The 25,885-nt window shown below is 44.5% G+C and overlaps 2 protein-coding genes across 3 annotated transcripts in view; both read left to right on the forward strand.

Moving 5' to 3' along the window:
- LOC112257769 (neuronal tyrosine-phosphorylated phosphoinositide-3-kinase adapter 1-like) overlaps positions 1 to 10,642 on the forward strand; it is a 29,883-nt gene extending 19,241 nt beyond the window's left edge. The window contains exons 2-7 of the mRNA XM_024431595.2: positions 1,335 to 1,582; positions 4,727 to 5,106; positions 5,233 to 6,951; positions 7,149 to 7,394; positions 7,780 to 7,886; positions 9,403 to 10,642. Coding sequence (XP_024287363.2) covers positions 1,395 to 1,582; positions 4,727 to 5,106; positions 5,233 to 6,951; positions 7,149 to 7,394; positions 7,780 to 7,886; positions 9,403 to 9,828 — 3,066 coding nt within the window. The 5' untranslated portion in view covers positions 1,335 to 1,394 and the 3' untranslated portion in view covers positions 9,829 to 10,642. The remainder of the gene's footprint in view (positions 1 to 1,334; positions 1,583 to 4,726; positions 5,107 to 5,232; positions 6,952 to 7,148; positions 7,395 to 7,779; positions 7,887 to 9,402) is intronic.
- A 4,094-nt stretch (positions 10,643 to 14,736) lies between these two features.
- On the forward strand, positions 14,737 to 25,755 carry atp1b2b (ATPase Na+/K+ transporting subunit beta 2b). Of its 2 annotated transcripts, XM_024431596.2 has the most exons (8): positions 14,737 to 15,214; positions 19,496 to 19,624; positions 19,834 to 19,938; positions 20,051 to 20,256; positions 20,542 to 20,601; positions 20,951 to 20,977; positions 21,307 to 21,402; positions 21,622 to 25,755. In XM_024431596.2, exons 1-8 carry the CDS (start codon positions 15,124 to 15,126, stop codon positions 21,787 to 21,789), a joined length of 882 nt encoding a protein of 293 aa, XP_024287364.1. In that variant the 5' UTR covers positions 14,737 to 15,123; the 3' UTR covers positions 21,790 to 25,755. The 2 variants fall into 2 exon arrangements, with proteins under 2 accessions (XP_024287364.1, XP_024287365.1); XM_024431597.2 differs by lacking the exon at positions 20,951 to 20,977.
- The last annotated feature ends 130 nt before the right edge of the window (positions 25,756 to 25,885 follow it).

Consider the following 25,885-nt stretch of genomic DNA (forward strand, 5'->3'; position numbering starts at 1 on the left):
TCATGTGCACGAAGCCTTGTGTGCGCTACATATGACCAACCACATTACTGCCTGGGTAGCTGACAGCTTTAGTCAGGCAACCCCAAGGCCCCCAGTCAGAGAGCAGTTACCATGCTTACTCAGATAGTCATAATTGGATAATGAACATATACTGTAAATAGTGTTTTCATGTGATCCACTGTAGGTTGGGTATTGGTGTAAACAACACAGTGGCTGTGTAAACATACAGTACCTGTGCCTTACTGTCTGGCTGCCTGGGTGCCTGGCCCAATGCACAGTTTGTTTTAGCCTGGAGGACAGGATATCCACCATGACACAAGGAGCCTTATTAGCAACGTTTCCTGCATTGCAACGTCCGTTTGTCTGGATGTTTTCCCATGTTTTGGTCAGGTATTTTGTCAGACATAGTTTATAATGCTGTGTCTCATCTCTGTTTTAACTTTCCCTCCTGATCATAACTCCTACCCTGAATCCCTCCTGGTCTGTTCACCTGTATGGAAGACCCCAACCTGGTCTCGGAGTATTTCATTTTATTCTATATGTAAATCTGAGATGCTCCATTTAGTATTATATGTATTAATTTGTGGATGACATTTCCTGTGACATGTTACAAATTACAACTCATATTATATGTTATAGATTTGAAAAACGTGCAATATGTTAAGAATTTTCAAAATGTACTATATGTTATGAATTTGCAAAACGTATGATTTATTATGAATACTAGCTAGTTGGCTAGGTGGCTAACGTTAGCTAGGCTAGGGTTAGGGTTATGTTTAAGAGTTAGGTTAAAGGGTTAAGGTTAGGGGACGGGTTAGATAAAAGGGTTAAGGTTAGGGTTAAGGTTAGGTGAAGGGTTAGCTAACATACTAAGTAGTTGCAAAGTAGCTAAAAAGTAGTAAGTAGTTGAAAAGTTGCTAATTAGCTAAAATGCTAAAGTTGTCTATGATGAGATTCGAACTCATTCGAACTGTTGTGGTTGCTAGACGTTCGCGTTATACTCCTACCCATCCACCACGACCAACCATCCTACTTTAATTTTAAGTAGCCATCTGTCTTAAGTAACCATACCAAATGTAACATATCATACTAATTTGAGTGTCCCGGATTTACATTTACTATGTTACGTCTAGTCTATGAGACAAGGCTGAGGAGCCAGGTACTATAATCGTGCTGTGACTGCTACTGCCCTACATACAGCATGTCGACATGAGAGCTGTGTAACTGTGTAGGGGAGCTGTGTAAAAGGAGAACTGGAAGTGACTGTCATGTCAGCTCAACATGCAGTAGATGACTATTAACAATGCCACTGTCTCCATCTCCTCTGTGTCTAGGTGATTGAAGTGTGGCCTGCAGTGACATCCATCCCCTTCTCCCTATTGGCCTTCTATACCATGAGCTCTGGCTCCGCCCAGGATGTGGCGGTGGAGCATTTCTTGCGTGACATAGAGAGGCGGGGCAAGCGGCTACATTGTGCTGTGATTGGTTGTGAGGAGCAGCGTCCCCGCGGCGACATGAACCTGCTGTATCGTAAGAGCCGGCTGGACTGGAGGCACAAGGACCAGGATGGCAATAAGAAGAGGTGAGGAGAGGTGAACTGATCTCAACTCACAGCAGCATGCTGGACTGGAGTGATGGAATGCGATTATTCAGTTGAGTTGAGTTGTAAATCTCTGAGCTGAAGTGGAAGAGTTTTCTCGTTCATATTTTATGTGTAACCATGTCGAAAGGAAGTAGAGAAACAAGAGAAGAGAGGATCAGAAGGGAGGAGCTTTATTGCCTTCATTATAGGGACAATGTGGCCCATTGGTGCCTATGTAGATTATGGCAAGCGTACACACACTTACACAACCGCAGGCTCACACACACACACACACACACACACACACACACACACACACACACACACACACACACACACACACACACACACACACACACACACAGAGCTCTGCTCTTGGCTTTTCTTCACATAATGGAATGAGACAGAAAACAGTTGTATCTCTGTTCTCCATGATGAACAGGCTCAGTGCTGTTTTCGCTGCCTGCACTAGCTTCCCCCCCCTCTCAATAGGAAGGTGTACAATGACATTGTCTCCCTGCTGGTTCACTGCTTCATAAGGGAGGATGGCAGAGTTAAGGCACATCAGTAGGACAAGACTACTCATTGTGACCTATAAACAAGGCATGCATTTAGATGTGTGTAGTTTGTTACGTTTTATTGCTCTTGCTTCCTCTACCTCAAACAAACATGGCAACCTGCACTCAGGGATCATTCACAGGCAATAACCTCCTAAATGAGGCCTTTGATTGCATGCTCGGAAGCAAAACATTTCTTCCTCCTCTCCTCACACACGAAGAGACCCAGTTTACCGCTCCCTCTCTTTCTCTCTCTCTCTCCCTCTCTTTCTCTCTCTCTCTCCCTCTCTTTCTCTCTCTCTCTCTCTCTTTTTCTCTCTCTTTTTCTCTCTTTCTCTCTCTCCCTGTCTTTCTTTCTCTCTCTCTCTCTCTCTCTCTCTTTTTCTCTCTCTCTTTTTCTCTCTCTTTCTCTCTCTTTCTCTCTCTCTCTCTTTCTCTCTCTCTCTCCCTCTCTTTCTCTCTCTCTCTCTCTCTCTCTCTCTCTCTCTCTCTCTTTTTCTCTCTCTTTCTCTCTCTCTCTTTTTCTCTCTCTCTCTCTCTCTCTCTCTCTCTCTCTCTCATTCTAATACACGCACACACACATCAGACACACACATATGTGTGCACCCACGCACTCAGTTCCCAGTCTTTCCCAGCAGGGAAACAAAGGTGGTCGGAGCCTCCAGCTCCATTCCTCCGGTCCTGCTAGGAAAGTCAGATCTGACCCATTCATCCCCTTGTTCCTTCCTCACCATGGCTAACTCTCCCCTCCTTTCCTCACCATGGCTACCTCTCCCCTCCTTTCCTCACCATGGCTACCTCTCCCCTCCTTTCCTCACCATGGCTACCTCTCCCATCCTTTCCTCACCATGGCTACCTCTCCCATCCTTTCCTCACCATGGCTACCTCTCCCCTCCTTTCCTCACCATGGCTACCTCTCCCCTCCTTTCCTCACCATGGCTACCTCTCCCCTCCTTTCCTCACCATGGCTACCTCCCCTCCTTTCCCACCCTCCTTTCCTCACCATGGCTACCTCTCCCCTCCTTTCCTCACCATGGCTACCTCTCCCCTCCTTTCCTCACCATGGCTACCTCTCCCCTCCTTTCCTCACCATGGCTACCTCTCCCCTCCTTTCCTCACCATGGCTACCTCTCCCCTCCTTTCCTCTCAGAATGGTCTTGGAATCGGAGAGACAGGTTGAAATGGTGATGATCCATAGCTGACACACTAAGTAGAGGCTTTTTATATACTGTGCTATACAGCCAATATATCCCTTCTAGGCGGTTGTAGTGAAGAACGGTTTCATTTGAGGTCTTTTCATGGTAATTGCTGCGCAGTGTTTTTCTACTGACTTCAGCCACTGTTGTTGTGGCTGAGTCACCTCTATAAAGGTTCATTTACAGAGCTATACCGTATATTCTATATGTAATAACTCCAGATTTGGACCATGTCAGCTGCAACTCTCCATCCCGTTTAATTGTCCGTTAAGATACACCGTTGTATGTGTATTCTGCTCAAATGTAATCCATCATTAGCTTGATTGGTGAGATATTGATTTTGGTTTCTCCTATTAGGAAACCAAAGATGTTCTGAATCTGTGGCATTCCTGCATGATGGTAGTTTGGATGAGGTCATGATGACCTTCAAAAGATCTTCAGGGATTATCCATTTGACGTTTTTGGCTTTAGAAAGCAATTAAGAATTGAGTTGTCTGTTTAATCAAAGGAACAGTACAGTAGTTCATACATTCAATTCCGATGTATTTACTTTTCATCAAGGAAACTCCAGTTGAGATTTTTATGCTGCACTGCCACACCTTTCTTCAGGCACTAAACGCCCCTCACACATGATATGTTTTAAGGGTGCTCTTTCCTTTGTGCTCTTGTTTGTAGTGTGTTTAGTACTTTGGCAAGCAATACCATGTGCATTTTCTCAGGTTTCAGACAAACCACTAAACAAATAAACAGGCAAACCAGTTGCCATGGAAACAGATACAATACTTGGCAGAGGTCATGGTGAGTGTAGTAAAGGGACAATGAAATAAAACAGATAAAGAATTAGTTAGAGCAACCCAGTAACACGGTGACGTTACACACAGGAGGATTATAGTCAGAAAGGAGCAGCTAGATTTGGGAGGGTTTTAGGGGAAGCAATTTCCTAATTGAATGTGTTTGTGATCTAAGGGAGCAGATGTGGAGGGATAGAAATGGAAGGATAGAAGAGTTCTGAAGAGGGAGGGCCCCCCCCCCCCATGCAGATACCGGCATGCACAGCTGCTGCACTGCCTCGCCCAATCTCTCATCACTCACTCTCTAACGGGAAACTACGCTCCCCGTGCCATCCATGCACGAGGAGCTGTGTGTGTGTGTTAGTGAGAGAGAGAGAGAGAGAGAGAAAGAGAGAGAGAGAGGCAGAGGAGTAAGGGGAGCCGTAGGACTGCAGATTCAATTGAATGTAAGCTATGTAGAGACCATTTTTGAACAGAAAAAGAAAAAAGGAGAGAGGCAGAAAAGGGGAAGGCAACACAATGGGAAAAGAAATGAACGTCCTTCAATAGGACGTGATTAACTGCTGAATGAGGGAATGTTGTTCTTCCTGTGTTGTTCAGCTCCAGCCAGAAGGACCCCTCCTCAGCCACGGTGGGCAAGGTCCGTGACTTGGCATCCTTCCGGCGCCACTTCCGCATGGGCTTCATGACCATGCCTGCCTCCCAGGACCTGTCCCCTCACTCCTGTGCCTCTGCCATGGCTCCCCGCTCCCAGTCCTGCCACGCCGTGGGCGCTGGAGACACAGGTCTGGAGAATGGGGAAGATTACTCTGACACCCAGTCACAGCACGGCGGGCGCTGCCCCCCTGCTAAACCCAAACGCCATCCCAGCACCCGTCTCAGCTCCTCCTCGGATCCCAGAGCACCTCACGCCCCACCGGACGCCCCTCCGCCACCCCCGCCCACTCACCCGCAGGCCAAACACTCAGAGAAGAAGAACGGTAGGCTATGGAAACAGTAATGAGGGCAGTGAAGTGGGGAAGTGTGAAAATGTGTGTTAATATTATTTTCCCTGTTGTAATTATTGAATTATCTCTCATTCATTGCTCTCTCCCTTTCCCCTGCAGCCATGAAGAAGTCTGACTCAGGGGACATGTCCAAAAAGGTGCCGCCTTTGAAACCCAAACGAAGCCCCAGTACTCAGCTCTCGTTTGAGCCCCCAACTCCCTGTGTGCCCCCTCTTACCACGCCCATCCAGGGGGGTGAGGGTCAGCCTCAGGGGGACGATGAGCCCGTCTACATAGAGATGGTGGGCCAAGTGTTCACCAGGGAGACCCAGACTGCCACCCCTCACCCTGTCACGCCCGTAGCCACCACGCCTGATTCAGACTCAGACCAGAGTGAGGCCATCTATGAGGAGATGAAGTACCCACTGCCAGAGGACAGAGAGGGACACAAACGCCTCCCTCTCAAACACGAGAGACTCAAATCCTCCAAACACCACCACTCCTCCTCTGGCACGTCCGCCCATCTACCTCGCCCCTCCTCCTCCCCCTCCTGCTCCAAACATAAAGCCACAGTGTCCATCTCCCACTCCTCGCCCCTCCCCTCCTCCACCTCCTCCACCCCTGTCCCCCAGCCCCTCTCCTCCAGCCCGCACCCCCCACGAGCCCCTACGCCCTACCTCCTCCAGGGAAACAAATCAGAGACAGAGTCCACCAGTAAGATCCCAGCCCCCTTCCCCAACCTGCTGCAGCACCGACCCCCGCTGCTCGCCTTCCCCCAGCCTGCTGCTGCCTCCAGTGGGGTCGGGGTCCAACACAAGGCTGCTTCTGCCAAACTGGGGACCATCAGCATTCAGACCTCCTCCAGTATGACAGCTCCGTCTAGCACCTCCTCCTCCTCCACCACCCTCTCCTCTAACCTCCCTGTGCCCCTGTCAGGCTCTAAGGAGTCTAAGGACAGAGACAGAGACAGCCAGCTCGGCCCTGCACCAGGGCTAAGGGCCAGGAGCCACTCCACACCCCTGCCCCCTTCCTCTAAGTCCACCTCCCCCTATTCCCACCACCACCACCACCATCCCCACCCTCACCACCGCCCCTCACACTACCACCACTACCGCAAGCCAGAAAGAGGAGACTCGCCCAACCCCAACACCAACAACAAGAATGGTTCGGAGACCTTCTCCAAGTCCATTGCCCAGACCCAGACCCAGGGCTCGGGCAAGGAGGGAAAGTCTGTGAGCTTCTGCTTGAAGTTAGACAAAGCAGAGAGGGACAGGGACAGAGAGAGGGATAAGGACAGAGAGAGGGACAGAGATGGTCACAGGGACAGTCACAGAGACAGAGACAGGGACAGTGACAGAGAGCGACACAGGGAGAGAGACAGAGAAGCAGGGTTCCACTTTACCTCCTCTCAGGCTGAGAACACCACAAACAACCTTTCATCCCAGATCAGTGCCAGTTCAGCCACAACCTCGTCCTCCTCCTCTTCCTCCCACTCTCGCCCTCACTCTCGCTCCCAACTCCACCGCTACCACACCCCCCACGGCCTACCCGCCTACAAGCCCCCCTCCTCAGACAGCCCCCTGCTCTGGACCTACCCCTCGGTGGGCTTCCGGAGACCCCCGGCGTACGACAGCCTGCGAGGAGGGTCTCATCTGCCCTCCTTGCACCACCAGGGTCACGGTGATGTGGCCTCTAAAAGCAGCACGGTGCCTGGGCCCGTCCAGGGGAAGGCTGGGTTCATGCCCTGGGACAACAGTGGCTTTGGAGACGACGGGTCTTACTTGCCCATGCAGAGGAAACTGTCCTTCAGCCAAGGCAGCAGAGAGACAGAGAGAGAGAGTAAGTTAACATGTGCTGGATGGCATCATGGGTTTGAATTGAGTATTGAAATGTATCAGACGTTCCTCAGATCCCTGGGGAAGGGATAATCAGACTATTAGACTGTAGCTAAGTGACATCTGTCACTACACTATTCTTTGTCAATAGACGATTATTCCATGTTTACTCAACAATTCCCTCTGACATTCCCCTCTCAGAGGATGAAGGGCGGGCGTGGAATGGCAGTGCCGATGCCCTCCTGAGGATAGACAAGGAGGACCTGGGCCCTGGACGTCGAGGAGGAGGAGGCCACTCTGGGATCCCAGTACGCTTCACTGGAGGGAGGGGGCTGGGCCACAGTGAGTCCCTGGCTGGGATGGAGGGGGGGTCCTTGGGGTTCCGAGCCCTGCCTAGAGGGGGTCTCCCCCTCCCGTGCCAAACCTTTCCAGCCTGCCGCAATGGAGGTAAGCACTAAGACACCCAGCACAGACTCCTGGGGTATGTCTAGGATTTCACTAGCACACAAACATCGCTTTAGAAAAGAGACGACATCAGCAGATTTATCTGAAGATCCTATTACGTGCATTTCTTAAATCCACAGTCGCATCATCATGGTGTTATGGGTTAAGATCATCAGTGGCAGCATATGTAGTACCAGAGCTATATATACACACACACAGTCAGGCACATCATACCTCCCCCCACATGTAAGCATAGTTGCACATAGATACATGAAATAATGCAATCCATTTTATACGCACAGCCATTCTCCCTGATAACATGAACAGCACAGTTGATTTGTGGTCATAGACAGCTATATATGAACAGTGCTTGTTTTTTCTGTTCCAGAACTGGGTCGATTGAGCCGCTCATCATCCACCTCTGGGGTGAGACAGGTGGGTGGAAGTGACGTTCAGCGGCAGAGCAGCCTGCCCCACCGAGAGGTACTGAATCAGGTGAATAATACCTATTATTATAATGACGATGATTATTATAATGACGATGATCTTCGGTATTACTGTGATTACTGTCATCTGTACAAGTAGTAGTATTGGAATTATTCTGAAGAATATGGCCATTCTTATTATTCCCTGTGCTGATAGCAACAACACTCCTCCTGAGCTATTTATAGTGTGGAGATATGTTCAGTGAGCAGAATAAGGTTGCGCCTTAAAGAATAAGTCCAGGGGAGAGCGATGCTCTAATTGACGCATGCAGAGACGCGTGGATGTAAGAAGTATGCTTCTCTACAGTGTTTTGGGGCAGTGAGACACTGTCCAATAGCGTTGCATTTTGCCCAGTCACTTGGCTGCATCTCAAATGCTGACGCAGTTCGAGTGTGCTGTGCTGTGCTGCAGAGACTGTTGGCGTGTTGCTGCGTAACCCTCCCTTGCACGCCACGGGAGCTACAGGCTCTAATATGGTGTCACGTTGCCGCCTGGTGGCAGGCTTGGGTGCAACACGTTCTTATGGCTGTTGTGGTTGCTGGGCTAGGTCTTCAGTGCTACACCAGAGATTCAGTGTTTACAGCAGGGATGGGCAACTTTGATGGGGTTGGAGGCCACAAAAAAATCTGAACTCATCATGAGCCGCAGTGGCTCACGGGTCTACGTACCCACATCCATACCCACATATGCAGTCTACTGATTTGTGCTGTTAAACTACTTAACTCTCTTAACTAAATGCTTTATACCATTAGCCAAGGTCAGCCCTAGCGTTTTGGGGCCCCTAAAAGAGATTTGGTTGGGGGTCCCCTCCCCCTTGAGGGCAACATTTTTTACTGGCTCCGTCGTGACGTCGGAGAGAAAACATTTGATTTGCAATTCTACACATTTTCCTATGGGTCGGAGACAGCAATTCTACTCATTCTGACATAACTTATGCCATGTTATTATGATATCTGAGTGAGAGTGACTAACAAAATCAACGGGGCACATGCCCTGCATGCCAGATTGCTATTTGGCCATGATTACTACAAGTTTAGATAGCTGGCTAGACTTAACCTTTTACTGCAGTGGGCTTAATCAGGGTCACACAGAGTCTTTCTTGGTAAGTCTTAAACAAATCTACTTTGAAACAAAAGTATACACCTCACACACATTGTTATAGGCTTAAACAAATACATGTCAGATATAGAGTTGAAAGTATAACATTTTGAGTTTGCATCCCAGACATCACAGAAGACTGAAATATAACAAAACCGTTTGACATAGAAACACCAGATTTTCAGTGTTTTATTTGTTTTAATTAACATTCCACCCATGATGCCACTAGAGGGAGATTTGGTTAATTGACCTCACCAATCAAAAAATTGTTAGCTCACATGGCTAATTGAGTGACTGTCAGTGACTGACATAACATGTAACACACTGTGACAAACTGTATTCATGCATACCCCACATTAGATTTGAGGTAAAAAAATATTTATTTTACTCCTCTCCTTCCACCCTCCCTGCCCCTCTCTCTGTCCAGTTGCATGGGCTGTCCCAATCCTCCCAAACGCCCTGCAGTCCTATCCTGTCCAGACAGCAGCAGCAGCTCCAGCTCCATCAGCAGCAGCTGCAGTTACAGCAACAGCTCCAGCAGCTGCAGCAGCAGCACCACCTCCAGCTGCAGTTCCAACACCTGGCCCAGCTGGCCCAGGGACAGCCTCCCACCACCGGGTGCGCTGCCACGTCCGCAGCCCAAACCCAGAGGGATGGCAAGCTGCTGGAGGTCATTGAGAGGAAGCGCTGCCTATGCAAAGAGATCAAGGCCCACCGCCGCCCAGAAAAGAACCTGTGTAAGCAAGACAGCATGCCCATCCTGCCCAGCTGGAGACGGACCCCTGAGCCCCGGAAGACGGGCACGCCCCCCTGTCAGAGGCCCCAGGCCGTGGTGTGGGACACAGCCATCTGAGTGGAGGGTTGTTGGGGCAGCGGAGGTACAGTAGAAAAACAGGGGCAAGTAAATAAGTACTATTGGGTACGATTGTGGTGAGAATCAAGAAGTTTACACATGGAGAGAGATGGTGACAATCCCTCTCTACAAAGGGAAAGAGGATGGAGGACTATTTCCTCTCTTAGGAGTGACAGTGTGATTACCACCGACCTCCACAGAAGGGTGAAAATATACATGAGAGTAAGATGAGAGTTTTGTGCTCTCACATAGTAAAATAAACTTTATTTGGAGCTGATACAAGGTGTACCACGTTAATGAGATTTTTTGAGGTGTGTGGGCCAGAGAGATAATGAACTGAAACATAAATCGTTATTTTGCCAAGAGTGATCAACTCTACTTTGTAGAGATATACAAAGATTGGGAAGATTCAGTTGAGGGATATACCAATCCAATTTGAAACCAAGAAGAGATATATGTACAATCTTTCAGTACAGTGTGATTTCTTCCACTTTAGTTTTAGTATTGTACAAGCCCTTCCTTGACTCTTTATTCATTTCTTAAACGCCAGTCAACTCAGACTTTGTTGAATCAAAAAAAGGGGAGAATTTAACCTATAAGAGCAATGCTGGTTTAAATAATTAGGCCTAATTTCCCCTAACTTAACTGCAGTTTACATGAATTTTCTCTCCCTCCACTGTCACAAATGGCTGTTGGTAGGGAGAGTTTGAATGAGACTTCAGGTTGATCCTCAGCAAGACACATCTTATACAAACTTATGTTCAAGCACACGGACACAGACACTTTAAACACACACACACACCAACACACACACACACACACACACACACACACACACACACACACACACACACACACACACACACACACACACACACACACACACACACACACACACACAGTATTGTACAGCTAACCTTGTGGGGACACACAATTTAGTCACATTCAAAATCCTATTTTTCCTAACTCCTAACCCTAATCTTACCCTTACCCTAACTCTAACCCCAACCCTAACTCCTAACCAAAACCCTCAAATTAACCCAAGCTCCTAACCTTAACCCTTAACATAATTTTACCCTAACACTAATTCTAACCTTAACCCTAAACCCCCTAGAAATAGCATTTGACCTCATGGGGACTAACAGAATGTCCCCAGTTGGTCAAATGTCTGTTTTTCTACTATTCTTGTGGGGACTTCTGGTCCCATTTTATACGCACACACACACACACACACACACACACACACACACACACACACACACACACACACACACACACACACACACACACACACACACACACACACACACACACACACACACTTACAGTTGAAGTTGGAAGTTTACATACACTTAGGTTGGAATCATTAAAACTTGTTTTTCAACCACTCTGAAACGTTTCACTCAAATTAAACAATTTAAAGGCAATGCTACCAAATATGAATTGAGTGTATGTAAACTTCTGACCCACTGGGAATGTGATGAAAGAAATAAAAGCTGAAATAAATCATTCTCTCTACTATTATTCTGACATTTCACATTCTTAAAATAAAGTGGTGATCCTAACTGACCTAAGACAGGGAATTTTTACTAGGATTAACAGAGTTTAAATGTATTTGATAAGGTGTATGTAAACTTCCGACTTCAACTGTATACTCTCTAGCCTTTGATTAAAAAGGAGAAAGGATTCTTATTATTAAAGAAACATTGAAACATGTTGAATGCATATGAGATGGTTTGGTTTGCCTTGTGGTCTGGGTATCAGTAGATTGTTATTGTGGAGATGAAGTGGGGGAAAATACTACCTAACGGTTTGCATTTTTGTAATGTAAATATACAGACTTTCTCAGCATTCCTGCAATTTTACAGCAATATGTTCCCAATGTGAGCGTAACATTAATATTAAAACATGTCAGCCGGCCAAAACATATCTCGGACATGAACTCTAAGTCATAGTTAACATGTCATATCATGCATGTCATTGAACAGACATAAAGTACTGTATAAAACCATATCAATGAATCGACTACAAGTTATCGTGTGGAGATGGTCATGTGAGATTGTCCGATTTTCACATAGATCTCGAAAATGCCATTATATCACTACATACACCATGAAAAGTCCTTCTGAAATGTTATGTTGTGGTTGTGTAAAGAAGATGAATGTGTTGCCGGGGAAATCTTTTGAACAAGTTAATATAATGGCAGATGGCACTTACTGTACACTCAAACATAGTAGGCATGCTGAGGGTTTCATATTTTGTTATTAGTAACAAAAGTAGTGCACTGGGAATTTACTAGACTTGTATTAGTCGACTGATAAAGCCGTCTGTAGCGCGGGCTAAGGAATCTGCACTCAACTCATACTGTACACTCAAATCATACTGTACACTCAAATCATACTGTACACTCAAATGAAATACAAACGGAAAATTGTACAAAAAAACATTGGCGGTCAAAAAAAACACCACCGGTCCTGCGGACTCACAGTAACTTATTGATGAGTGTCCCATCCCACAAAACAATAATATCAACACAGGTAGTAGGAGATGCTGCAGTTGATAAGGCAGTGCAACATCATCACACACACACACCTCAAACAGAATGCTGGAAGATCCTGCCCAAAAACACAGAATACCCCTATATAATATGTAAATAGATATGTACAGCTGTATTGAAAATGTAGCAATTATTTCCACTTTCATACTTGTAATCAATAAATATAATGTAGCATATAATGTATAAATGTATTTGTTCATATATTTTTTTTAAACCTTTTTTTTAATTGGGTACTTAATCTGTTGCAACTGGTCCACACAGACATTACTGTACGCTTTTACCAATACATGACAAGCCCTCAAGACAAAGGCAGTCTCACAATTGTTGTATCATATTTATGCAAGATTCCCTTTAAGCAGTACATACAGTTGTTGTATTTATGCCCTTTTCTACATACATTGAATTTATGTACAGGTTTGAACAACTCAGTTTGACCATTTGTTTGGACATTTTCTGAAATACTTTGCTGCTATCTCAAACTACTACTAGCTACTGTTGTTGTTTATTGAATTACAATGGCATTTGTGACCATATCTAACATTACTACTCTTGTGCTTATTGTGACATACTTTTAATTGATTTACTGAAAACCATGTGAGATGAAGTTTGTACTGTGAAGAGTCAATCTCTCTGTACTTGTATTCTGGCACTTGAATGTCTCCTGGTTGATGTTGTTGTTTTACTAGTTAGCACCAACCTGTACAGTTCCAGTGCCACCCTGTGAAAAAGTATCCAAAATGTTCAAGTGACATTGCACCAATGTTACCAAGATACTGCTTCACTTTTTGCTACTCAAGGTTATTATCACCCATTGGACTATAATTTCAACTAAACAAACAGAGATGAGGACCATGTTGAGGGGAAGTGCAATGCATTCCTTACATTGAAAACGTCAGAGTTTGGATTCTATCCCAAACCCATTGATAAGTGTGCCCAATTGTATTTCAGATATACCAAGTAGTCATCTTTTTAAACATTTATTACAACAATTGAAAACTTAGGCATCATTTACAAACTAGTTTACAGAAGCTGTCAGCTTTGCGTGTCGCCTAAAACAGTGGCCATTATATGAGTGCCATACTATATTGATATGGTAAGATACGGTGTACCTTGGAAATCACTGTAGTGCTATATTCACATTGATATTGTCATTAAATCAGTTTTATATAATGAACAGGATTTTTTGCATGTCTTAATGTTTCATTTCATGACAAACAGAAGCATACAAATATGATCTATTTGCTTTATCTCTTCACATCTCTTATGTATCACGTTCAATAGCATTGGTACGATAAGTGGTGGTGAATGTAGAACATTGTCTCTGGTTAAAACATTGCAGACAGACAGAATGCACTCTAACAGGATTCTGCTGCAAGGCTTTGAACCCGGTGACACCGCCCAGACACAGACGTGTTGTAATGTCTTAGATCTCCAAGTGAGGGCACCATTCACATCCACTGTACCAGTTACTATTCTCTCTCTGAGATTCATGTACCTATCATTTCAGTATATTTACACACACGCACACAGACACACACACACACGCTCACAGACACACACACACACACACACACACACACACACACACACACACACACACACACACACACACACACACACACACACACACACTGAGATGCGAATGAATGCTGGTGGCACATCCTATGGCACCAGAAGTACAGCAGAGTAATCTAACAGCCTTTAGACTTGACCTCTGCACTGCTATGAGACTGACTGGCAGACCAGACGCCCCTGCCACACAATGCATCAATTTAGCTAAGGCAGTGAGCTACATTCCCTATATTATAGACATCAGTTGCCAGTTGTGTGCAAATAAGCATCATATTGATATTGTGTGAGGCAGCACCATATGGTCCTCCCTCCTTTTCCTCCTTCCCTCATGACAGCCGGGTTTAGAGGACTGCATGGGAATTAACCGCAACATAATGAATAAATCCTCAGAGGAATCTGCATTATTCAACAGTGTGGGTTTCAGGGAGGGGATGCTGAGGGGTAGACATTTTGTTTAGATGGATGTTATTATATGAGCTATGTTCAAGAGCCTAATTTATGAGCAGCACCACTGTCTTCACACACATGTACGAGCTGCATGAGGAATCCCAAGAGCTTATATCATTTGCTGGAATGCTTTTCACTCAAATCCTTGCTCTGCCATTAAGCGAGCAACACAGGTTGTAGCGCATATGATTGGTTAGAGAGGCAAGCTGGTTGGCTGCTGGTGTTCTCTGGTGAGAGGGGAGGATGATGATTGTAGCTTCCTCCTCCGAGGGGTTGGAGTGATGGGTAGGGGAGGGGGTGATGCTTGAGGGGTAAGTGAGGGTGAGCGAGACAGAGGCTGGTAGAGAGAGAGACAGAGAGAGAGAGAGAGAGAGAGAGAGAGAGAGAGAGAACGCTTTACCGCAGTATCACTACATTTCTGCATCACTCATCAAAACTCTGCGGCATGCTAACTAGATCTGGGGGAAGGCTGATACCGGGTTTGTGCTGAGTGTAGTGTCAACACCACCGTCGTTTAGTATAGATTGACTGTAATTAGATACAGTAGCACGGAGCCGCCGGATTGTTCATCCTCTTCTTTCAAACAGCTCGTCATTTGTGCGTTCGCTAACGACTTTCTGCAGCCTATCTGAGTAAAATATTTCACATCTCACCAAAACGCCTATTACATTAGGTTATAACGCCCGGTAACAGTCCGTGGATTAAACACATTTAGCAAAATGGCAAAGGATGCTGAGAAGAGCACTTGGAAGGACTTCATATGGAACTCCAGGACCCGAGAATTTTGTGGCAGGACAGGGAGCAGCTGGGGTGAGTCTTCTACTTAGTAATGGTCGCCTGCAGCAATGCAGTACAGATGGCCCCTCTACATCTAACACAGGGATGGGCAACTCCAGTCCTCAGGGACCGGAGTGGTGTCACACTTTTTCCCCATCCCTAGCAAACACAGCTGATGAAACGAATTGCATTCTAAACTGAATATGATTATGTTTTATTGGAGTCAGGTGTGTTAGCTGGGGCTGGGGCAAAAGTGTGACACCAATCAGGCCCCGGAGGAATGGAGTTGCCCATCCCTGCTCTAACATAATTGCAGGTCCGCAGCACCTTCTAGTTGGCTACAGGTTTCACAATGATGTCATGAGCACCCTTTATTTGTGCTGCTTGAATACTTATGAATGCGTAAAGAGTAAAATAATGTGACCCAGCAGAAATGTAAAATGTGTGCAGCATTCAATGCGCAATTTGAAACCGCTGCCTCACCCGAGCGATCGCTTAATGAGATTGGTCGCTTTCCAGTGCAAGGCGGTACTGAAATTCAAATGCGGCATTATGTGTGGATTGCCCTTGTGGGAGCGGGCAAAATGTTCCCTGCATTATTCTTTTTCATTTATTAATTTATGCCACTGAGTTTTCCTGCGCAATGCGTCTGGACATAAGGGTGGAGGCAGTGCCAATATTTTTAATGAAATGAATATGCCAGTGCACAACATTTAAATACCATTCTCTGTTGTTGCCTACTTTTTAAAGGCTACAGTAGGCCTCTTTAGATTTAATGGTCTTTAATTAAGCTGTCTTCTGGCTCAGAGCACCCCTTCCAGAGATGTGAGGGCCAGTTGTTACTTCAAATAGCTTCAGAAGTTATTAGCCTGACCTGTTATTAAAGTTACTTCAATTGGTTTTACCAAACACAAATGTAGTGGGTTTGTGGTATTCACTTCAACTATAGGCTATTTGCAATCAGTTACAATGTACGTTTTGTTTCAATGAACAATCAAATGTATAAGATTAAAGTTGTATCGTCTGCTTAGTGTCAAGATCAGCACAATAATCTGCACTGACAAGATCTGAAATAAAATAGGTAATGTAGTCTAGCATCCGAGATTTTAAGCGATGACCACAACGTTATAACTTGTGCACTCTTTCAACACCCTTAATAGCCTGCAACTAGTTCAAATCGCTCTTTTCTAATGACATTGAGGCGTTTTAATCTGGGTAAAGCTGAGGGCCACATTCTATTTGTATCACCTCCAACCCCCCAGCCCTCTCCTCTCTTAGTGTGAGTAAATCTGTGCAGGATTTAATCCTAATCTAATGACTTCATTGGCTGGCTAGCGGAGTATCAATTGTAGTTGTCAAATCAAACTGTATCAATTTCAGAACATTCCCTTTAATTGATTGTACAGCTAATCAGAATGGTTTCGGATGTAATCTGTCTTTAATGTAAATGCAATGATTTGAGATGTCACACACACACACACACATACTCACACACATTGCATTTCGCATTTCCACAAGAAACCGTGCCCTTGCTACGATATTGATGAATGGAGAGAAATGTAAGTCATAGGTCTACTGAGTGGTGTGTTCACTGACTGTAGTTTCCTTTGCAGTAATTCTCCCAGAATGCACTCCTTCATCCAGCTCAGTGTGTCCCATATGCTTTGAGGACTGGTGGCCTGGTTAAGCTGCACCTCTCTAAGGCTTGTTAATTAGGCTATTTCTGTAGTGAGCCAAAACGTTTATAGCCTATACATGGTCACTGAACTTAGTACATCCTTATTACCTGTCTGCGCCTAAGTGACCCATGTATCCAGGTGCTAGTCTGCATGTATCTGTCTGTTAATCAGCTCTGACCTCCTCCACAGCCCACAGAACAAAGATGGAGACGTATAGACGAACCACACCAATCTTATGCACACAGTACTCTAGCTAGTGCAATGGCCACTTTTCCCACTAATAGTGCACACTGCTTAGATAAGACGGGGTAGAAAACCAGCCCAATCATGGTGGCACTGCTGTTCCTTGTGGACGTGTGTGTGTGTGTGTGTGTGTGTGTGTGTGTGTGTGTGTGTGTGTGTGTGTGTGTGTGTGTGTGTGTGTGTGTGTGTGTGTGTGTATGTGTGTGGGTGTGTGTGTGTGTGTGTGTGTGTGTGCGCGTGTGTGTGTGTGTTTCACAATTATGAAAATAGTTCTTAGATCCATCGACAATTTCAAAAGTACATGAATATTAAAACAGCCATATCACATGCATATTCTTTTATCCTTACCACATTTTCCATTCAAAGCCTCTAGTTTCATAACACAGCTTCAAAACAGTGTCCACCGGGTTTGAACACTAATCAAACAAACAAAAAGAAAAGAGACACCTTTTAAAAGGCTTCCATGTTGCCATTGTAGGAGGGAAAGCACAGGATGCTACCGGCCTATTCAGCCCCGCCATTTTGTTCTTTGCTTTCAACTCTCCCGGTGATGGGGGGGATGAAAAGAGAGGCGGAGGAAGAGTGAAAGAGAGAGGGCACGGTGTCCATCATCGGCCGGGGCATGGTGATGAGAGGTCAAGCAGGACAGCCAGTGAACTGGACACCCTCCTGGTGTCGTCAGAGGGAAGCTGACCCTCTCTACACTCCTCTTGACCCTCTCTCTGGGTTTGCACACAACACCCAGTCTGTCTCCCCACAGGGATGGGTGGTATCTGTGGTTACCATGATGACCCATAATGTTAGATGAGATAAATAATGTCAGGTTCCCCTCCCTGATGGTAGTCCCTCTCGGCATTGGTTGTACCAGAGCCAGGGCTAGACCCAGGGCCTGTACAGCAGGGTTTGTCCTTCCAACACACTATGTAACACAGCTCCCGCTCCATCCCTATCTCTCTTCACCACATCTCACCCCACCCCACAGGATGCCGCTCTGCTCTCCTCTCTGCTTACGATCCTCTCTATAAGGTTACATATCTACGTAGATCCCCTCACCCTGGGGACTGGCAGACAGACACACTTACACATTCACTCTCACTCACCAAGAAGCTCCAGTGTTCGTAACTTTATCCCATGGAGGAGCTTCCCCTTGCTATTTGGTTATGGATCCCTGTAAGCCTGGCTGTGCTGTGAGGCCCACGGCTCTACACAGCTCTAGGCCTGCTGACAGAGGGAACCCTCATGCTGTTCTTTGACAGGGCCCAGGTGTGGAGCTCCACATTGGGGGCCATCTAGCAGAGACACAGCAGGCCTACACCCCAGGACTGGTCTCAGGTGACAATGCTGAGATGGCAGATGGAAGGGAAGGAGGGCTACTGATAGGCTCAGTCAACTCACCTGTTTTATTCATTATAATTTACACTAATTGTATATCTCACATCCTGTATGACTATATAATATTTAGCAGCTGTGGTGATTTTATCTTATCAACCCAACAGAATGGTTCAATAGCCACCCGTTCCCTTTGGGCCCAATGCTGATATGTTACCGTGTTGGTTTGGTCTCCATACGGTTTGTGTTAGTGGAATACTGTGCATGGCAGCTAATCCCCTGACCCTCTGCCCTAATCTCCAGGGGTCTTCTCTCCTCCTCCCCTTTCTACTTCTGTCACCACTCCTCCCTCTCTTTTACCCTCCCCCTCATCGCGGCTCACTCCCCCATTGTTAGTGTTACTTAATAATTCATTAGGACAAAGACCAGACATTCATCCTGGATTAATCAGCCTGGTTTAAGACTGGGGGAAGGGCGTGTGTCTTTATGTGCAGGTTGTGTTGTCGGCAGTGTGAGTTCAGACATGTATGGAGAAGTGTGCAGGTCTAATTACTGTTTCCATAAATAGATAGATATTCAATATCCATTCATTGAAACATTTTTTGTAGTGTATGTTTGAGAGATATATATATATATATATATATATTTATATACACAATAGAAGGAAGTAAAGGCTTCTGGTTTGAAGTAAAGAGGATTAATCCTTACCTCCTGTGTCTTTTCATGTATTTGAACGTCGGCACGGTATAGTGTGATAAATATAGAGAGAGTGGTATAGTTTGATAAATGACAATGACTTGGATCATAGACAACATAACACCTACTCTTACATGACATTTTCACTTGTCAGCATTTCAGGCTTTGTTATAACACAGGGCAAATAATAAATGGCACCCTATTCCGTATAAGTGCGGAATATGGAATGGCCATCAACTGAAATTGCCCCACTGTATAGGTAGTAGAGTGCCATTTTGGGAATAGCCATATTTTGTTGAATGTTCCCTTTCCTTTGATCTTGTGTGATGTTAATGCTGTATCTGTTTGCTGGTTGTCTCCCTCCCAGGCCTCATCCTGCTCTTCTACCTAGTGTTCTACATCTTCCTAGCAGGCATGTTCTGCCTCACCATGTATGTCATGCTGCAGACCTTGGATGACTACAAACCCACCTGGCAGGACAGGCTTGGCACACCAGGTAGGATGAACTAATACACCAACACACCAATGCCACGTTCTAAGAGGTTTTGATACACTAAAACCTCAGAAATCAAGCTAACATTTTGACAAGTCTCTTTACAACTGCTACTGTATAGTCAGTAACAGCCCGGACAATCACACATAGTGTAGTATACATGTGATGTTGGCTAAAAGCCCTCCTTATCTTCTCTCTTCTCTGTTCTGCAGGCATGATGATCAGACCCAGGGGAAAGGCAATGGAGATCTCCTACAACACCACCAACACTGAGACCTGGGACATGTACATCAAGACACTGGACAACTTCCTCTCCCGTGAGTCTGTCTGTCTGTCTGCCTGTCTCTGCCTCTCTGTGTGTCTGTCCCACGAAATCACATTTCTATTGTGGAAAACAACAGGGCGAAACTGTATTTCTCTCCCATCCAGCCTACAACAACTCTCTGCAGGCTGAGAAGAATGAAGAGTGCACACCGGACCAGTACTTTGTTCAGGCAGACAGTGGTGATGTGAAGAACAACCCCAAGCGCTCCTGCCAGTTCAACCGCACCTTTCTAGAAAAATGCTCTGGCCTTGATGACCATACCTATGGATACCAGGCTGGCAAACCATGCATCATCATCAAACTGAACCGGGTATGGGAGAAGCAGAGATCAGAGAACGGCTGGGGAGGGAAGACCTTGGCATGTTGCTAGGAGACGTAAGGGAGATGGGGATGGAGCAGTCATGTGAATGGTTGGGAGCCTGGAAGAAATCATACTAATTAAATACAAACAATGTTGGCCATTTTTGAAATTGTTATATCGACAATCACAACAATGATCAGTTGACTAGATCCGCTTTAAGGAGGGATGATGTGGGGATGGTGGTGGAACTCTCAGGTTAACGCATGTCTGTCTTTTGGTCTTTCTGTATTCTAGGTCATTGGGATGTTGCCAGGAAAGGATGGCCAGGCTCCATTTGTCACCTGTGGAGCGAAGGTGAGCCTCTCTCTCTTTCAGTTCTCTCTCTCTCGCTCTCTCTCTCCCTCTCTCTCTCTTTCATTTCTCTCTCTCACTTTCAGTTCTCTCTCTCTCTCTCTCTCTCTCTTTCTCTCTCTCTCTCTCGCTCTCTCTCTCCCTCTCTCTCTCTCTCTCTCTCAGAATGAACCCATCATGTCTCTTGTTCTCATCTATGTCTCCCATTACCATCCTTCATGTCTGTGTCTTTCTTTGCTCATCTGTGTTGCATGACACAATGTCATTTCCTCATTTCAAACCCTATGCGTATGTTGTTGTTGTTGTTCTCTTCTTTTATGTTATACCGTCCATTTTGTCCTTGCACTCTCAGAGGTACAAGGTTGGCAAAGATGAATGGGTAAGGGTGCCACTGTAGTGACCTTAGTGACAGATAGAGAAGTAGATATGTGGTGTATAGTTGCTAGCGCTACGCTAGCACCCTCGTCATTTTATATTCCAAGATATAGAGGTTCAACAGCTTTATTGCATAGCATATACAGGTAGACACAATGGCTAAAGTAAATGTAAATAAATAGTATACTCTAATTGTCATGGTGTCCTTTCAAAGCTCATCTAGTCCTTCAGATTGGGCAGTCTTTCCCTGCTTGACCACACACTTCCGACAGATCATGCTCTAACATGCTCTAACATGCTCTAACTAATGGCCTTGATCCTCGGCCCCTGCAGAAAGAAGACTCTGATAAGATTGGAGAGGTGGAGTACTACCCTGAAAATGGCACCTTCAACCTCATGTACTACCCTTACTATGGCAAGAAAGCTCAGGTGAGAACCCCCCAATACCAACCTGGCAACACTCACAAATCATCACTTATGAACCTTTGTTTTATGGTTAGATTAACTCATCTTTTGTTCCAATGTCATTTCTAATGTTATTACACATTATTTTGCCTGTGCTTTCAACATGTTATAGATCAAATGTTGCTGAAAAAGAATGCTTAAAGCCTATGTAACAATATCTTGAAAATGGTTAACTACTCCCAGGTGAACTACTCCCAGCCGCTGGTTGCCATTAAGTTCCTCAACATAACCCTCAATGAAGACATCAACATCGAGTGCAGGATCATCTCCAACAACATTCCTCCTGGGAGTGTAAGAGACAAGTTTGCGGGGAAAGTGTCTTTCAAACTGAGGATCAACACTAAAGGCTAGATGTACATTCTCTCTCACTAACATGTCCACCCACCTCTACATTCTGTACACAGGTACACACAGACACACACACACACACACACACATACAGAGACAGATAACAGAATTAACACCCTCCGTTTGTCGAATAGAATATGTTTACAACTTCAATTTACCCTCGATGTCGGGCATTGTATGTCCAGTGGAGTGATGATGTCAGAATGGTGGAGTTAAACGGGTGGTAATTCTGCCTCTGTTTCTGTGTGTGAGCTTCGATTCCTTTCTGTAAATTAGTTTGAGGTGAAGTCTATTTATACTGCATGACTAACTAGGGGATATAGTGGACATAAACATGAATGATTTCAAAGTTTGCAAGGAGAAGCAACGCCTCTTACCAGTTTACTGTTGCTCCTTCATCTCTGCCTCCCTATAGAGCGCCCCTCTATATACAAATATACACAAAATACAATACAACCGTGTATATCTATTTATATATCATAACCTTATATCAGTATGTCTATTTTGTTGCGCTTGAAAATAATCCAACAGCTAAAACATATGATGAAAAAACATATTTTTGTGGATGAAGGGAGAGATGGAGACATTTTGCATGTGTGTACTGTCTTTAGTGCCCTAAGAAGGCGGGAAGCCCCATGTCTCAGCTCTCTGCTCTGCTATGTGGGATTTATAAACGAGGCTATGTTAAACTGCTGGCCACCAGGAGGGACCACGCTGCACTCTGCAGTGATCATCCAATTTAACCCATAAGAAGATAGCATCTCCAACATGAGGAGCTACAGAGGTCAAGACCTTTGAGTCTGTGTGTGCGTGTGTATGTTTGTATGTGTGTATGTACTGTACATTTCATTTGTATGACCAAATTCCATTTGCAAGACAGAATGCATACTGTAGGTCGGGAAGATGCATATGCAATGTGCAATATTAATTAAGAATGACACATCATGCACATTATACACATTAAACAGGACTCTTTTGTCATTAACACTTGAATTGCACATGGTCATAAATCGGATTAGGCTTCCATAACATGAATATACACTTCATTGTCCTTCCATGGTTTATGTTCACATCGGTGTTCCTATAGCTCAAGGCTTAGGGCTAGTTTGTTTGTTCACAGTTTTTTGCATGTGCATCGCATCTATAAGAAAGAGATGCTGTTCTTCTATTTTGTATTGATTTGCACTGGTTTGTGTTTTTCTTGTGAAGACGAGATGCTTGTGGTTCTGTGGAGAAGGAAAAATAGAGAGTTTGTTTTGTTTCTACGTTTGTTGAAATTTATATTCAAACATGTGGTACCATTTTAATCAGTTGTACATGACTTGTTACTGCTGTTATAGTGCATCTCAGTTTGAAGACTGTCTCCAACATCTGATTACATCGGCCAGAATGTCTGTAAGGCTGGTTTGGTGATAACGGTAATCTGTTTGATTTATTTTTTATTTTGGTTGGAATCTCTACCATTACATTGCTTTAAAAAGGGTGCAACAGACCAACTAACCTTGTAGTTGGAGGGTGTACTATAACTGAAAGCACCTACAGTTGAGCATGTGCAAGAGCGTTTATGAACTTGCTCTAGAATGATGGTCAATGTGCTGGCGCACAGATGCCCTGGATGTGCTGCTGCACTTGGGGCTGGATTCAATCCGTAACGCTAAACTTCGACATACAGATTGAATCCAGCCCTTGATTCTGATTCTGCCCAGCCCTTGATTCTGTACACATAATGAGAAAAACCAGTTGAGGAATCTATGGATCTGAGCGAGTGCTGCTGAACACTGGCTGTGACATTGTGGCAATGTGACTCTGATCCTTCTTCAACGTCATAGCGACACTTTTAGAACCTTAGCATCTGTTCACTCAGCTTAAGGGTTGGGTTGACTTTTAGGACCTTTCTTCGCTCAGTCAGTATAAGGTGTATATCAATCAATTTTCCTTCATTTTGGTTGAAGTTGCACCTCAGTAATATCATCATCATGAAGACTTGACAGTATAACAATAATCAGTATATAAATTATCTGTTTAGTTTGATAGCTGTATAATACACGTTGAGGATTGCCTGAACAAAGTCAATTGACTCCATGCTAAACATCCATGTTTGTTTGGCCTACCAGTAGTCCTTGTTTTTGACATTGTGAGACAATGGAGTGAACAGTGCTACTTCCTCGTTAGCATTCCTGCTCCACTCAGTCTGTTTCGCATGCTGAGATTTCACTGTAATCTCTTAATCTGGTCAGATAATCTAGAGCAGGTACTTTATCCTCTCTTTGTAGTTCCTCCTTCCTATGTCAACCCCCCCCCTCCTTCTCTCTTTTGTCCACACACACACACACACACACACACACACACACACACACACACACACACACACACACACACACACACACACACACACACACACAGAGAGAGAATCATCCACCCTTTCTGTTAAAAGATGTCAGGTGAGGAATGACTACGGTATGTGCTTGGTTCCACAGTTCCTTTAAGATCTATATTATTATTATCATGGTTTTATCCATGTGACCCATGTATTGCCATGTTGTATCACAAGATGTTTTGTCCCATGAGCCCATTCCATTCACAATTCAATCTACAAGTAAATGTGTATACATGGTGTGTATCCATGGTGTGTGTAGCCACACAAATACATATATGTGGATATATTCCAATTGTAAAATGAATGCTTTCCTTTTCTGCCTACAAAAAAGTAGTCCTGCCACATTCCCTCCAACCAAAGATATTCATGATCATTTTAACAGTATGAAATAATCGTGCTGCAACTACAGACCACAGATCTCTAAGAGAAAGGGTTTAATTTATGAAGGATGAAGGAAGTCCTATTCTTATATAATGCTACGCACAGAAGGAGCAGGTGTCACTAAATAACAACAGTGCCTCCTGGTGGGTGGACAGATGTGTTGTTCCCCAATATCGCCGAATGTTATTTAATGTTATCTCCATATATCCGTTTTTCTATGATAATTTGGAGATGTCTTCAAAAAGCAATATATTCATTTCCTGTGTTGCTGATGATGTTTGTTTTTCTTGGAATGGCTGTAACAAGTTTATAGTTGCATTAATCATCATGAGAGTGAGGAAGAAGACAGAAAGAACATGTAAATATTATGTTCACAAATAGATATACAGTTATATGTCTGCCAATGCACATCTTCAAGATTGAACAATAGAAACACTTAACAGTTTTGTTTTCAAAAGAGATAAAGTATTTTTATTGTTATTTTGTTGTAAAGAGGAGATTACGTATTAGCTTTGGATTGTAAGAAGACAGGGGTGCTACCTGGTAGGTGTTTGACCTGTAACCTCTTGACTCTGGTTGAACACATATCAAGTATGGTTGAATGTAGAACACGTTTCTTTTTTGGTTACCATCTTTCTCTATTTTGTTTTCAACCTTGCAGTATTGAATGTTTGCAATGATGAGCGCTCCACTCTTTCTCAGTCATTGTCTACTGGATACTCTTTCAGATGAACAGTGCATGTCTTTATATGGGCCACAGTATGATGAGATGAAGGAGGGTGTCATCTTGGTTTGATCAGTTACACTGATTCAACAGAAAGCTGCATATTTACAGTAACTGCAATGGATTTATCCTCAAACAGCACAATACTCGCCTGTGACCACTGCATGTGGCAAACTAGTGTGAACTACCTATTTGTTTCAAACTCACTTCTGAAGCAGCAAGACACAGCTTTTCACAAAGGTCCACCCTGAAAAGAATAGCAAACGTATCCCTGATTTAAGACTATCTTGAATCAGACAGATAATTCAAAATGATCTAAGGCAGAAATCCTTTGAAACACATTTGGATAGTCTCACCAAAAAATGAAAATGGCTGATAATTCTATTTTCTTTGGATCTTTTTTTGCTGTTATTGTATTTATATATATTTTTTGCTCATGTTCGTTGTAAAAAATGATAGAGAAATCAATAAACGTGATTGAAAGAAACACAACCGGACTGTCTGTTTTGTTACCTTTCTCCATTTTATATACGTTTATTATCTCAGTTCAGTGTGTCTGTCTAACCTCATCCCTCCTTCAGTCACAGTCAGTCAGTCAGACATAGAATACCCAGGAT

This window comes from Oncorhynchus tshawytscha, linkage group LG09 (genome assembly GCF_018296145.1).
Source record: "Oncorhynchus tshawytscha isolate Ot180627B linkage group LG09, Otsh_v2.0, whole genome shotgun sequence".
In the NCBI taxonomy this organism is placed as follows: domain Eukaryota; kingdom Metazoa; phylum Chordata; class Actinopteri; order Salmoniformes; family Salmonidae; genus Oncorhynchus; species Oncorhynchus tshawytscha.